At 39.5% G+C, this 15,911-nt stretch overlaps 1 protein-coding gene across 2 annotated transcripts in view; it reads left to right on the forward strand.

The window, feature by feature from the left end:
* Positions 1–15,911, forward strand: part of snx29 (sorting nexin 29) — a 255,528-nt gene that overhangs the window by 207,352 nt on the left and 32,265 nt on the right. For both annotated transcript variants that reach the window (XR_008631735.1, XM_020924162.2), the window contains exon 19: positions 2,808–2,948. Coding sequence is in view for 1 of the 2 variants with exons in the window: in XM_020924162.2 (XP_020779821.1) it covers positions 2,808–2,948 (141 nt within the window). In the remaining variant the exon portion in view is untranslated. The remainder of the gene's footprint in view (positions 1–2,807; positions 2,949–15,911) is intronic.

Raw genomic sequence — 15,911 nt, forward strand, 5'->3', positions numbered from 1 at the left:
TTTAAATGTATTGACAAGATCTTAGTGTGAATCATTATGGTCAGAATAGAAAGAATTCAGATTTAAAATAACGTATTTTGTCATGAAGTCTGCACTGAAATGGAAGGATCATGTTCTATGTAGTTCCCCCTGTTTTACTATATTGTACTGTATATTACTGTAGTACATTTGAAGATACCATCTCACAGTACTGCAGTTCCATCCAAAGTAACAAAGAGAGAAGTGGGAGGGACATGTTCCAGTTTGTTCCTGTAAAATTCAGCGCTGCATTTATTAACTGTAAAGAGAAAAGTATTTTCTAAAAGCATGTATTTTTTAGGAGAAGCATCAAGTCAGAGAGCTCAAGTCCGAGTCAAGTCCCAAGTCTCAAGTCCTAAAAATAGCGACTCAAGTCTGACTTGAGTCCAAGTCACAACTTGTAAGTCCCCACCTCTGCCCAATGTGAACTGATACAAGTGCAGAGACTGAAAACAGCATTTATTTCCTTTAAATAAAAATAAAATAAAGCAAAACTGATCCAAATATGTTATCTAGTAACTACAGAACATTGTATAAATAAGTGGATACATTTCTGAGCCGACTACAACCAGTAAATAGTCTTATTACTTCAATTTAAATGTCCAACAAGTGATATTTGGAAGCCGATATCCAATCCAGCCAATTTTTCTGTGTCAGATTGGTGCATCCTTACTTAAAATGTTGCTCACAGCAGCTTTAAAGTGCAGTCATGCCATACTAGTATACTGTCCACTATTATCAATTCTTTAACCAAACCATGTGGCTGGGACGCCTATGCTGTTGACACCATTCAAAATCTCACATTTGAAAGAGCATCCGTCTTTGTAAGAGATCCGGGGCGGCTGGATCTTCCTCTTGTGGGTAATAGGCTCATCTCTCTCTCCGCGTATCTTTCACGAGGCTGAATAAAGAGGCTAATGGCCCGTGGAAACAGTGGCACCAAAGACACATCTCCAGACACAGGCGCTTTCTCTCCTCTCCCCCTCTCTGTAAGTGAAAATGGATGGACACACTGATTATTACAATACAGAGCGCTGGTGGTTGGTTTCGTTGGATACTTCTGAGGGAAATAGGTTTGGGGGGGTTATAGAGTTGTGTGTTAAAGGGCCCGTATTGCGCCGTTTTCCGATCTGTGTTATAAAGTTGTTTCCTCGTCACAAACATACCTGGAGTTGTGTTTTGTTTCGTTCACACGTTGTAACACTCAAACCCTGTGCATTTAGGCTGAGCTCTTCTCAAAAACGGAAAACCCTGTTGCACTTTGTGAAGTCATGTGGTTTTGTGATAACAGGAAGTGCTGCACTGGGTTTTTAAACTCCATACACCTTCACTAGAATCATGCACTCCGTCTACTTTACTTTTAGGAACATATTTGAAGACACATTTTACTATATGAATAACCTGTTTCAAGTATTTTTTGTTCGTCTGTCTGTTTTTCTCTGTTATAATTTAAAGGTGCACTATGTAACTTTTCTGGTGGAATGTCCTGTCCTGAAATATGCAGCCGAAAATGGTAATCGAGCAGCAGAAAGAAAGTCTGGAGTGAGCGAGAAACTGTTGAGGGACTGGCAGAAAGTGGACCTCATGGATCTATGGTTTACCTCCGGAGGGCCTGAAGTTGCTCAGAAGTGATTTAGTGATTTGGAGTGAGATGGACAGTCTGGTAAACTGGTTCTGTTCTGTTGTTTATGCTACAGTTATCTGAAGAAGAACTGTTCATATGTGACCTTAACAGTCTGTTGTTTTCTGTTCTATTGTTATTACTGTAACTTGCCTTTCAACATGAAATGTCTGTTCCTGGTGTCTGATTCTATCAAATAAATTTCCCCCAAAAACTGCAACTTATAGTCCGGTGTGACTTATATATGTTTTTTTCTTCTTCATTGCGCATTTTTTGGCTGGTGCGACTTATACTCCGGAGCAGCTTATAGTCCAAAAAATACGGTAGTGCACTTTTAAAGCAGACCTATTCAAAATGGACTTTTCAAAGCTTTAAACTATGGTATAGCTGTTTCCTTTCTCATTTACCCTCTGGAAGTTGTATTTAGAGTGATTTGTGCATGGTTGAACAATATTTAATTGCTTATTTGCAAGACTCCATTTTGCCAATCAACCCCTGTTTTCGCCACCAACAAATGCCCACTGCTCTCTACTTACTTTGTTCTCCAATTTTATTGTTATATTCGGTGATACACTTAGGATTCAGCAGTGTTGTGTAGTCATATTACAAACGATACAAAAAAAAAAAAAAATTTAATCCACCACTATCCACGGGAGGGGCCGACAGCTACACGGCTCTTTATTTTGATGGCATTTACAGTAACAAAAGCTCCCACTGGGCGCCGCAGTTTTCTAACGCTGAATTCAGCAGACTTGTTTCTTTTATCCATTTGTTTTAGATGAATATTGCATGGAAAACGTACATATTATAACATAATGGTCCACGGGTGTTATAGATTGTATCAATAAGCACAACATGTCTTCTTTAACACTACTACATGTACATTTCTGTGTGAGTCTTTCAAAGTTCAAAGTTAGCTTTATTTTCAATTTCTGCACATGTACTAGACATACAAAACAATCAGAATTCCGTTTCTCTCTATCCCATGCGTAGACAAGACAGAACAAACATTAAAGTACAAGACAGGACACAACAAATAACATAATCTTTGTCCACTAGTAACCACAATATTGTCATGAATTGTGTGCTGTAATATTTGAAACTGAAGCCTTTCTCTTGTCTCTTCTAAATGTGCTTCGCTAACCGTGCATCTCGTGTGCCCCTGCAGGTTTACATCCGTATCCATGACAACGAGTGGAACGTGTACAGGCGCTACACAGAGTTCCGAGAGCTGCACAACCTCCTGCGAGCACAGTTCCCCCAAGTGGACACCTTTAACTTCCCACCCAAGAAAGCCCTGGGGAACAAGGTAAGACCCCTGTACCACCATAAACACCGTCCAAATGCACTGGACCGGACCCTTGTAGCCCATAAAGGTAATAGAATCTGATAAGAGCGCTTCTGATAAGACAGTTTCTCATAAAGGGTTATGTGCGGCACTAAAAGATGACATTGACTTGTTATTTTAGCAGCTGGCAGCTAGAGTGCTACATCCTGGTGCGGTGTCACTGTCCACTCCCATTCACAAGATTAGGCACCTCTCCTTATCTTCTATGTTTGAAAGGGAAGGAAGAGAACTTTTAAAGGGCCCATATTGCACAAAATGGATTCTTGTGAGCTTTAAAAGTGCGCTGTGAAACTTTTTGGTTGGAGGTCCATCAACTTCCAGACAAAGCAATAACAGCTCCATGGAGAAAAGCATTTGAGAAGTTACACAACGTTTTAAGGCCTCGTCCACACTAATATGTATTCAAGTCGTTTTCAATGCTGATGCAGTGTTCGTCCACACTAATCCGATTGAAAACTACTCCAGAGACGGAACGATCTGGTGCCGCCAGCTCCTACGGATTCATCTGAATACAGACCTGATCTGGCACTGAAAACGCCTGAAAACGCTGATACGCTGACGTAGGTCTATGCACTGCAAAGTAATGCACCGCCAAATGCTAAGAGGCTAGAATATATGTCCATTCATATATACGGTCCATGTGTATGACCTGCAGATGTATAATCTCTGAAAAGTTTAACATGAACCATCTCCAACGTGATACACGCACAGAACAGACTCATCATCAGCAGAACACCTCTCTGTCACAGAAAGAACATATTCCACTGAGTCGTCCTTTATTCCGACAGAAGCTGAACCACATCAGCGCACAATAGCAAACAGTTTTTTGAGCGCTTCATTTATGCAAATTAGCCATGTGGTTTTAAGTTTTGTTTAACTTTAAAACGTAAACAAATACGCTCAAAGTTGTGTGGATATGGAAGGCTTGCAGACAGAGAAACAACATGTCTGGACGCAGATTATTTCCGATACAATGATAGGGTGATACAGTGATTCATTTCAGTAGTCTAAGTCATGTTATAATGCTGTTACCTCCTCAAAAACATACTGGTGTTGTGTTTTGTTTTATTCACACGTGTTTGAGTAACCCTTTATTATTAGTCTCGCTATTAGTCAAAATGCTCTGTTCTACCTTGTGATGTCATGAAATATATGATAATGATAACAGCAATACGCACTTCCATGGCTGAAATTATCCAAATGATTCTAGTGAAGGTGTATGGAGTTTAAAAACACAGCACTTCCTGTATTACTACATGACATCACAAGGTAGAACAAAGAATTTTGAGCTTTGGAGATATAAACAGCCTAACAATGACTAAGTGTCTGAGTGTTTTTCATTTCCATTTTTCCATTTTCCACAGAAGAACACAGCTTAAATATGCACAAAACACAGCTCCAGGTCTGTTTATGATGAGGAAACAACATTGTAACAGACCAGAAAATAGTGTAATACGAGCCCTTTAAAACCAGATTTATCCCCTCATTTAAACACAGTCGTTGCCCCACTTGCACCTTGCATATTTTGCTGACACAAGACCTCGCTAATAACCCCTTTATTTAATCCTCCGACCATTGGGACTTCATTTGGTCCTGACCTGGATTCTGCTACAGGAAGTCGTCCTTACCACTCCCCACTCCCCCTCATCAAACAGCTTCAAACCCTGATCGAAACCAATATGAATTTTTTTTCCTCGATATTCAGTAATATATTTAACTAAATTAAAGGCCTTGTATTACACTATTTTCTCATTTATGTTATAATGTTGTTTACTCATTAAAAACAGACCTGGAGTTGTGTTTTGTTTCATTCACACATGTTTAAAACACAAACCTGCATATTTAGACTGAGTTTTTCTCTCAAACAGAAAACTCTCTGTTCCACTTTGTGATATCATGAACAGTGCTCAAGTGCTCCACTGTGTTTTTAAACTCTGTGCCTTCACTAGAACCATTTGGATGATTTCAGCCCTGGAACTGCCTATCTCTACTGAAGAAAAGGTAAAAGGTAGCTGCTAGTTTGAAAACTAGCTCTACATGACCTCACAAGGTAGAGCAGAGCATTTTGAGTTTTGAAGACAGACTAATAATAAAGATTTCCCAAACATGTGTGAAAGAAACAAAACACAACTCCATATTATGTTTTTGATGAGGTCACAGCATTCTAACATGACCTAAAGTGGACCTTTGAGGTTATAAAATTCATAATAAAATGTAAAATTTTAGCAAACAGTTTTTATTTTATTTTATTTAGAATATTAAATAATTGATTGCATATGACCATATTTTTTGCCCTAATTCCTCTTCTATTTCCTTTTCCTCACTCACAAGCCTGTTTGAAGTACTGACTACAAACTGGCCACATGCAGACACAACATTGGTGCCAAATATCAGACTGATACCGATATTTGTGGAAACCTTCTGATATCACCAATATCGAACCCATTCCTAATAGAAACACACATGGCCTGTGGAAGTACACAAACAGACACACTGGTGGTGCCCTGGAAGGCTCCTCTTAAAGCCTGTTAGTGAAGCTGCTTTGTGTGAATGATTGAGTCTCATGTCTCCAGGAGCAGAAAATAAGGCATGCTTTTGTTTCACGCTGAGCACATTTGAAAACAGAACAGCCCCAGCCGCTCCTCTCACCTCACACGACGAGAGTGATGTGATGTTAGCTGACTGAATAACTGTCTGGAGGGCCCATTCACAACCTTCTACCTGCCGTGGTCTGGCCTCTGTGCTGCTTTACACTTGGTGTTGGCACCATAGAGACGTAGTACATGGTGGGGGGTTTATTTTGGTCACATACACACTTATAACCCAAACTACACATGTGTTTTTATTTACCACTTTTCACACAGGCAAAGTACAAAGTACATTTGAACCAAACTTTAAAACTGCATTGAGCTTACAAATGTGCTCCCATTATTTTGATGTTAAAGTCCATACGCATACATTGGACCATTTCAGTGCCTAACTCAACTACAAAACATGCATTAGTTAGCATAAGGCTCAAAATACTCAAAAAATCTTTGGATTGCAGCTTTCTGTGCCTTGTGGATCCTTAGAGAGCACTCTAAAACATACTTTTGTGATACTATTTCATAGTTCTACATCATGATTATTGCTAGAGGTGTGTGAACGTAACCACTGTATTTTAAGGCTATTGATACTAACCTGATCCTGTAGGATTGATTCCCACTTACCAGTTCTGTCCTTGTGGCAAGACACTTCACCCACCTTGCCTAGTCTGGAAGTAGTGTGTGTGTGAGTGTGTGTGTGTGTGTGCGTTGATTTTAGAGGCTGAAGGCACAGATTGGCATCCTCACTTCTGCCAGTCTGCCACAGGGCACGTGTGGCTACAGAAGTAGCTCACCAGTATAGAGTGTGGAGTGAATGAATAATGAGTACAGTGTGGTGTTTGGAGAGGCTTAGACAAATCTGTAAAGTGCATTACAAGTGTAAGGAATTATTATTAAGCCCAGTTGCAGTTTATCAAAACAAATGAAAGACTTGCCATCTCAGAGTCAAGATTATGATGCTAAAAACAAATGTATTTTTATAGAAGTCCCAGAGTATGCATACTTGACTCCTTGAATATGCAATGTGATATTGTGCCTGCAGTGCCTGGAGTGTGTGGAGCAGTAATCACGCAGGGCCTGCTGTGCTGTGTACTTCTGTTGTGCTCATATTTGTTTATTGGTTGGTTTGTTTGTTTGTGTGTTTGTTGGTTTGTTTGTTTGTTGGATTGTTTGTTTGTGTGTTTGTTGATGTGTTTGTGCGGGAGTCTCCAGGAGCTGTGTGAAGTGTGATCACTCCAGAACTTTGCTCTCAGATGAAGAGTGGGGCAGAGCTGCAGGAAGCACTGGACTCTGATTATTATTACATCCACAAGTACAGAGGAGGCTAAAGGAAAGCAAGTAGACCCCAAATGGCTGCACTTCCTCTCTGTGGTTGGGTTGCTATTACGATTTTTACAATAACATCTCCATGGAGAAAAGCAGGTTGCAGTTCCTCCATCAGAAAAGTTACACGATGCACCTTTAAATGAAGAAATCTGATTTATATGTAACTAATACTCACTATAAAGTAGGAGGTCCCATTCGACATGTTGTGTCTATATAATGACCATTTGTTTAATAGTTTCATCAGTGCAGCTTTTTTACTTTTGAGTGCCCGGTCCACCTTTTTATCCCTTCACTCCTGACATTTTAACCACAGTCTTTGCAGATCCCACTTTGATTCACACAGACACAGGGCCTATTATGTGACGCTAACAGCCCCGAATGCTAATGTTAGAGCCATCAGAATGCAGTCTGTGTGTTATGCCACTGCTCTGTTCAGATCTGAGGTGAGAGGAAGTGTTACAAAAGAAACCTGTAGAGCTGATTTCTGTTTCTGATGGTGTCAAGATTCATAAGAAAGGCAGATCAAAAACGTGTTAACTAGATGCAGGTAAGTGTAAGAGCCTGGATCACAGCTTTTGTCTGTGATAGAGAAGACGAGGCAGTAGGCTTGCAAAAAAAAAAAAAAAAAAAAAAAAAAAAAAAAAGGTGAATAAACTAGATAAAACTGTATTCAAGCTCATGTAAGAATACTAGACTTTATATTAGGGATGTAACGTTATCCAAATCTCTCGGTACAATATTTATTGCGATATTGGATGCTTTTTCTTGCTTTTAAAATACCCTGACACGATTTTGGTGTGAATTATTACTGTCATAATCCCAAGAATTCAAGAAAAAACATATTACTTACATGTTTTCTGCGCTGAAATGAATCATGGGATATGTAGTTCCTGATGTTTATTAGCTATTGCAGCTGTAACACAATGCATTTAAACAAAGAAACTTGTCATTTGATATATTGTGACACCCCACGATACTATTGTTCTACTTTGATGACAAGGTAGCACGATATTTCAGTTATTGTTACATCCCTACTTTATATTGATACTTAAGTGCTGTTAAAGGGCCCATATTGCTCTATTTTCTGATCTGTGTTGAAGTGTTTCCTGATCACGAACATACCTGGAGTTGTGTTTTGTTTCATTCAGTCTGTTCGATCTTGTGAAGTCATGTGGTAATACAGGATGTGCTCCACTGTGTTTTTAATCTCCCTACACCTTCATTACAATCATTTGGATCATTTCAGCTCTGGAATAGTCAATCTCTTCTAAACAAAGGGCAAAATGTAGCTGTTAACCTGAAAATTACAGCTTCGTGGCATCACAAGTTGGAACAGAATAAGGTTTTACTCAGACATATGTGAATGAAACAAAACACAGCTCCAGGCATGGTTTTGATGGTAACAGCATTATAACATGTCTAAAAACTCACAAGAGTCCATTTTCTGTAATATAGGACCCTTAAAAACAGAGGTGGCTAGAGTAGATGACATTGTACTCAAGCTTATGTAAGAATAATGATACTTTCTATTGAAGTGCTGTAAAAGTACGGTATCTGAAAACCACTGCAAGAAGTACAATTTTATAAAAGAAAAATACAAGAAAATGCATCTGAGTACTGAATCTTTGCAATAAACACCGCTGTAAATTACCTTTAATTGTGCAATTGAATACTGTATTATGATTTATTGTGTCAAGTACCTCTGACACAATAAATCAGCATAGTTATTTTTCGTGTTTATGATCTGTAGCCAGAGTAATGTGGCACTGTTGCGCAAGTTTCAAAACTATAATGCATCATTTATTACTTGTTACTGTCAAGTAATTTGTTACATTACAACATTACTGCATTTAAAATGTAAGACATTACACAACTAAGATGCTGAACTTTTGAACCGTATATGGACTGAACTAGGACTAAACCAGGACTAAGCCAGGTTTAAACCAGAACTGAACCAGGACTAAACCGGGTCTAAACCAGGACTAAACCAGGTCTATACCAGGACTAAACCAGGTCTATACCAGGAATAAACCAGGTCTATACCAGGAATAAACCAGGGCCAAACCAAGACTTGTCTTGGACTAGGACTTGGAATCTAGGACTGCCCCTGAGAGAACCCCTAGCCCTTGGACCAGGGTGTCCACAAAGTGCGATCGAAAGTCAGCTGCGATTAGCCCTGTGGAGCGTGAAGCTCTGTGGTGGTCCCTTATCTGTGGTCACCTGACGGTCTACGTGGGCGCACCTCCGAGCCCGTCCCAACATTTGGAACCGTAATGATGGCGTTTCACCGCTGCTGATATCGCGGTGATTTTAGCAAATTTGTATGAAGAAAAACGAAAAACCCTCCACTTCAATCCAGGTTAAAATGCATTGTGACGTGCGTTACTGACATTTGTACCAACTAAATATATATATATATATATTTTTTTTTTTCCTGCAGTGCCTTACGTTACTGCGTTACAGCAAAAAGCAATGCATTACAGTAATTTGTTACTTTTATAGTCCCAACACTGTAAATGTGGTCATCTAAATTTGAATAGTGAAAAGGTCAGCCTGGTCAAAAAGGTTCAGGTACACTTGTTGTCCTCTGCATTTGACCCAACCTTCATTGCTCCTGGGGCAAATTTTCAATAGAGTGACTGCACCTAGGGATCCATCTCCAGATCTTGAGCTTGGCTTGGTCAGGACTACTTTAACCAGAGGATTTGACCTATTATGTTTTGGGTTGATGGGAAAAACTAGAGTGCCCAGAGAAAATCCTCTGAGACATAGGGAGAACATGCAAACTCCATACAGAAAAGCTTGGATGATCTTGTTGTTGTGAGGTACACTTCCCGGAAAAAAAAAAAGAGGAATACCTCATTAGTGACAGTGCTAAGGTGTTTGGCATTTGATTTTGTGAAACATTGTGACCAGCCAAGAGTAAAACAGGTTGTGTCTTTTGAAATTAACAATGATGAGTTTTAGACAAAGTTAGTATTTGTTGCATTTTAGTTTTATTTTTCTTTCTTTCTTTAGTTTAGAGAAACATGTCAGACTGCCTTAACTCCATGACGAGTTACGAAACCATATTTGGGCTTAATATTACCCAAGAGTGACATCACCGACCAAAAAGGCATCTACCCAGACACGCTTTTAGACACCCACAAACCAGAGACCAGATTCATCCAGTGTCTGCCATGTTGGAGTGACTCAGATCCTGCTGGCTACGCTCACGAACACCTGTTGATTCTCTGTCCGAGCCTCTTCACAATGGCCTGACTTCACCAGTAGATGTCAGCGCTCTTCACCGGTGGCCTCTTTCATTAGTAAACAGTCCAGTAAACACTCTCTGGAGATGGATGGTTAGCTCTCATTTCATTCAGAGGAAGTGTCTTTTCCACAACAGCTCACAGTGAGGAGCGAGCGTGACAGTGGCACCGTGACTCACTCCACGTGTGTCTATCAGGCCTATTTATTGAGCTAATGGAACACGCGCGCCCAGGGCTCAGGGCCACACTGTCCAGCTGTGAGCTCTGGCACTGCTCAGCGTTCACTGTGAGGTCTGGCTCTGGCCTCTGACCACTGCTAACGAGCTCATGTGTAAGGGCCAGAGAAGCAGACTGGATGTACAGAGCTGTCACAGAGCAGCTGTCAGCTCTCCTCACACACACACACTCTACACTGATGTGATGGGCTGTGTCATTCTCCTCTTTCACTTTGTGTCAGAAGGTTCAATTCATTCATCTGTCTTCTATATTGACCTGGTCAGGTCTCGGAAAAGGAAGTCCTCAGTTGCTCTAGTCTAGATACTCCTTTTATTTGTTTAGGGATAACCCATGGTGTCTGGAGACCTTGCCATCCTTGGCAGATTGACATGTGAATTCTGTCAGTCTGGGACAGCTCTCACTGAAGTCGTTATACCTCAAGTTGTTTGGAAAGGAGCAAGCTGTGAAATCAAACATTTTTGTTAAGTCTTAGTCAGACATCTTCCGTTGGCTGAAGTACATCTGTTAGTGTCACCATGTTTGTTTGGATCTGTTTGGGTGCTTCACCTTTGGCGTCTGCCCAAACCACAAAGCTGCCCACAGTTTCAGTGGCTGGAGTGGAACAAGATGGATTCTTAAGTTTATGAACTCATTCATCTTGCTGTGTAGAGTAAGAGACCTGGAGTCCATAACTGTCCAGCAGTACCTGAGCCCTCCCAGGGGCCTTGACCTCATCACCTCAGAGACATCCAGGAGGCATTCAGAGCTGCAGCTGCTCCTCTCCATGTGAAGGAGCAGTGGCTCTACATCAAGCTCCTCCCCCTGTATCAGGCCTCTTTGAGGCAGATACTCATTTTAGTGGCTCTAAAGTCATATTGGTCTTGAAGATAGCTTAGGTGTATCACTGGTTGTCAAAAAGTTCACAAAACTTTTTCTAACATAAACCTAAAGAAACTCATAGTGCAGGTAGGGGACAGGGAGTCAAAAATGTTCATGCATGATGGCCACTTTGATGACCTGGGGTCAGATCAATTCCTGACATTTTGCTGAATGTCTCTCCGTACTCTTCACCATTTTTTGACACTTACATCTGTCATGTCTGGTAAAGCCCATCTACGGGACATTCACCACTTCTTTCCACCAAAATGACCAAAGTTGAACTCCATCAATAAATCCTCCGAACCAAATGAATATCGACTGTCAGACATAATGCAATCTCCCTTCTCATTAGACACATCTAAACCAATAGCCCACAGGTGCTCATCCATCTTATTTGTCAACACTGAATGGAACTTTTCACTGAATCCAGCTCTCGGTGCAAATCACAGCAGAAAACCTGCGGCTCACACAACCACAGCCCTCGCCCCCGCGCACATGTAAGAGAGCTGTGCCAAGGCCCTCCTGATTAATTCATCACAAACTACAAAGTGAATTATTAACCACTCTTAGCATGTTGTATTCACACATTATGCAATATACATGTTTCAGGCTTTTAATTATGACGGGGAGACGATGTGGAGGTCTAGGTTGTGATGGTTTATGCATAAGGATGAGGTGGGCAGAGGTACTACGTGCCAGGCCGCTGTGGGCTGGGTACATGCTAAATGTTGACCTTGTTTTGTTGCTAGCGCTGTCCACTCTGATTGGATTCAAGAGCACTCCAGGCTCTGCTAGCCCAGGTGGAGACTGCTGCTTTGTATCACAGACACTTTTATTTTTTGCTACGCTTGGTGTAAAAATTGCTTGTCACAGTTCAAATTAGGTGGCCATTTGAATATATAGTTTTAAAGGGTTCATTTGGTTGCATATAGTGTGCATAGGTACCACTTTTGGTGCCACTGTTGTTGTGTCATTGGGCAAGACACTTCACCAATTGTGTATACGTATAAAGGGCCTATATTAAGCTATGTTATAATGTTGTTATCTCCTCAAAGACATACCTGGAGTTGTGTTTTGTTTCATTCACACATGTTTATGTAATTCTTTATTATTAGTCTGTCTACATCTCCAAAGTTCAAAATGCTCTGTTCCACCTTGTGATGTCATGAAGCTGTAGTTTTCAGGTTAACAGCTACTTTTTACCTTTAGTTCAGTAGAAATTGGCAATTCCAGGGCTAAAATAATCCAAATAGTATTAGCGAAGGTGTATGAAGTTTTAAAACACAGAAGAGCACTTCCTGTATTTCCACATGACATCAGAGGTGGAAGGAGAAAAACTAAATATGCAGGGTTTGTGTGTCAAATGTGTGTGAATGAAGCAAAAAACAATTTCAGGTTTGTTTTTGACAACATTCTAACATGGCTAAAAGCTCACAAGAGTCTATTTTGTGTAATATTGGACCTTTAAAAGTGCAAAAAAATCAGCTGTAGTGCCTTTAAAGAGTCACTGACATGTATGTTTTCTCCTCTTTTCCCTTTCCACAACCAAAATTTTGGTCAAATTTAGAATTATGCTTTTTCTGGACAAGTTTTGTATCATGGTGACACTAACTGTCCTATCAAAATGTCACAAGGTAATAACTAGGTAGATTTGTTGTTTGTTGCTATCTTTGACTTTGCTTTTCAGTTCTCCTTCTCTGTCTGCTTCAATCTTGTCACTATCATCTATATTCAGAAAGCACGCCACATTTCCTTGAACTACTGTTACTCCCCCTGCATAATTCAAATGGCTTTTTAAAGGTCTGATAGTATGCAAAATTGACTCATATGAGCTTTAAGTCATGTTATAATCATGTTACTTTTCCTCCAAAACATACCTGAAGTTGTGTTTTGTTCCATTCACACATGCTTAACCCTCTTACACCCCTAGGTACATTTTTGTAAAACTCAACTTTTCTATTTTGCTTAACTTTGGCTATACTGCACCAAATAGCACCAAAATTGGCCAGTTTGTGTGTTTTGTGATGTATTTTTAATTTCTGTGTTTTATTTCACATTAAGATCACAAGAGGCCATGATCACAATAGACCGTTCAATTAAGATCACATTAATTAAACAGTCTATAATCAAAATAGTCACACCCGTGGTCCTTCGGTACATTTTTGTCACAGTGACTTCCATTAAAAAATGCCTTTTTTCACTGGCAGAACTTTCTCAGCGTATTTTTACTTTTAACTTTTTTATTTTTCATTCTTTGGTGTTGAAAACCATTCAAAATGTTTAGTTTTAGTGTCTTCTTGATTTTTTTGATATTTTTCTTTTTACTGTGTATCTTCCATTGCAAGGTTACATCAATAGAAACACATTTTGTATTTGGTGTGTATGATTAGAGCAAAAGTAAATGAAGACAATGACATAAAAAACACAAATCTGTACTGCATAAAAATATTGTGGTATTCTTTTTCAGTTTTTGTCACGAAGGACCACTATGTGTAAATATTTGTGTTTGTGCAAAAACTAAAAGAATGTAAAAATCAGTGTTGGTACTATTTTATAACATCCCCAACCTCTGATAACCCCAACACAAACAAATTTAAAATTATTTAAAAAATACAGACATGCACAAAAATTTTAGACTTTTGCTGTCAAAAATGGCATTTAAAGAGTTAAAATTTCAAAATCTAATTAATATTTGGTATGTATGATTAGAGCAGAAGTAAATGAAGACACTGATGTAAAAAGTTGAATAAAAAATCTGCTGCATAAAAATATTGTAGTATTCTTTTTCAATGTATATTTTTATCACGAAGGACCACAGGTGTAACTATTAGTCCGGGTCCTTAAAGTATATATTTTTTTCAAAGGTTATAGTATATGGAATCAGAAAATCAATATTTGCATTTGCCCAGATGTCTATATGGCGGCCATATTGATTTTTTTTTTAAAAAGGCCACCAAAAATCTCTTTTTGAAATATCTCAGCCTCTGAATAAGTCGAAATGTTGATTTTAACTACTAAACCCACATTTTTAGGGTCAGGGAATCATCCATATATTATAACCTTTCCAAAAATATATAGTTTAGCAAAATCCCCCAAAAATTCCCACTAAGGTTAAAAAATGAATATAAGGAACTGGACTATATTTTTAAAGAGATGCATGAGGGTAAAGTAAATATTATTATTCTGTCTGCATCCCCAAAGCTCAAAATCTCAAATCTCAAAAGCTCTGACATTATAAGGTGAAGCAGAGTGTTTTGAGAGGAGAACTCAGCTTAAATATGCAGAATTTATGTGGCTATGAACGAAGCAAAACACAACTGTTTATGATGAGGAAACAACATTATAACATAGATCAGAAAATATGAACTCTTTAATCACCCAGTTTATAATAACAAGAAATGTGATCGCCACCACTGTAAACACCAAGCAGGACTCGAAAGCATTGATTTTTATGCTTTAGGAATCGGTTTTATACCATGGGGTGCATTTCCTTTCTCACTTTAAAGCTTTCGGTTGCCTGGTAACGCTCGGCTTTTCAGACTCGCCAGCGGTAAATTCACTCCGGTCCGATATATGCGACTACTTTTGCTTCAGTCTTCCATTGACGGCCCCCCTCGTGGCCCTCCTAGTCCCTTCGGAGCCGTGACATTTAGCCGTGGTCTGGAGGTATAGACTGTCACACCAGTAAACAGCAGTAGCAGATAAGAATGTATATACTTCAAAAGGGGCTTATCTGAAGCTACTGACATTTTCAACAGCGGGACAGACCTAAAGGAGAAGCATCAGACTCACTTAGGGTTTGCTTAAAGGGCCCATTTTACGCTATTTTCTGATCCGTGTTATAATGTTTCTTCCTCATCAAACACATACCTGGAGTTGTGTTTTTTTCATTAATTCACGCATGTTTAACACACAAACCCATACATAGTTAGACAGAAAACTGAATAGGGGTGTGCAAAAATATTGTAATATCGATATCGTGGGCTGCTGTATTGATATATATATAAGAGTATTTTTAGATATATTTAACTAAATTATTTTTTATAAGAGCTACAATTGTGTCGGCATTTTCACTGTTTAGAGTAAAATGGTCGCTTTCCATATTAACTTTGTACAAACTTACAAACAGTCATGTCTTTATTTTTTCTCGATTTGAAATATATTGTATGGAATCATATTGAATCATGTTGAGTCGAAAGTGCACTGTGTCGAAAAACATATGTACAAGATGTGTATCGTATCGGTAACTTTTTAATGATACCCAGCCTTACTCATGTGGTAATACAGGAAGTGCTCCAGCTTCACGAGAATCATTTGGATAATTTCAGCCCTGGATTTGCCAATCTGTTCTGAACTAAAGATAAAAGGGAGCTGTTAACCTGAAAACAACCTCTTCGTGACTTTAGGTGGAACAGAGTATACTGAGCTTTGGAGATCTATTGTACAGACTACCCTATTTTCCGGGCTACTGGGCGCGCTCTTAAGCCTCCAACCCCATCAAAAAAAACCACTGCACGCCCCGCAATCCAGAGCGTCCTATACACGAATCCACTCAAGTGTCCAAGCACGACTTCAGTTAACCACAAAGCCGCATCACCCACAGCGCACACAAACACGCACGGAGCAGACAGCGACCGCACAGCGAAAAACACCCGCAGACAAACTCA

Source organism: Boleophthalmus pectinirostris, unplaced genomic scaffold (assembly GCF_026225935.1).
Source record: "Boleophthalmus pectinirostris isolate CB_2022bp ecotype Guang Dong unplaced genomic scaffold, ASM2622593v1 HiC_scaffold_14, whole genome shotgun sequence".
In the NCBI taxonomy this organism is placed as follows: domain Eukaryota; kingdom Metazoa; phylum Chordata; class Actinopteri; order Gobiiformes; family Gobiidae; genus Boleophthalmus; species Boleophthalmus pectinirostris.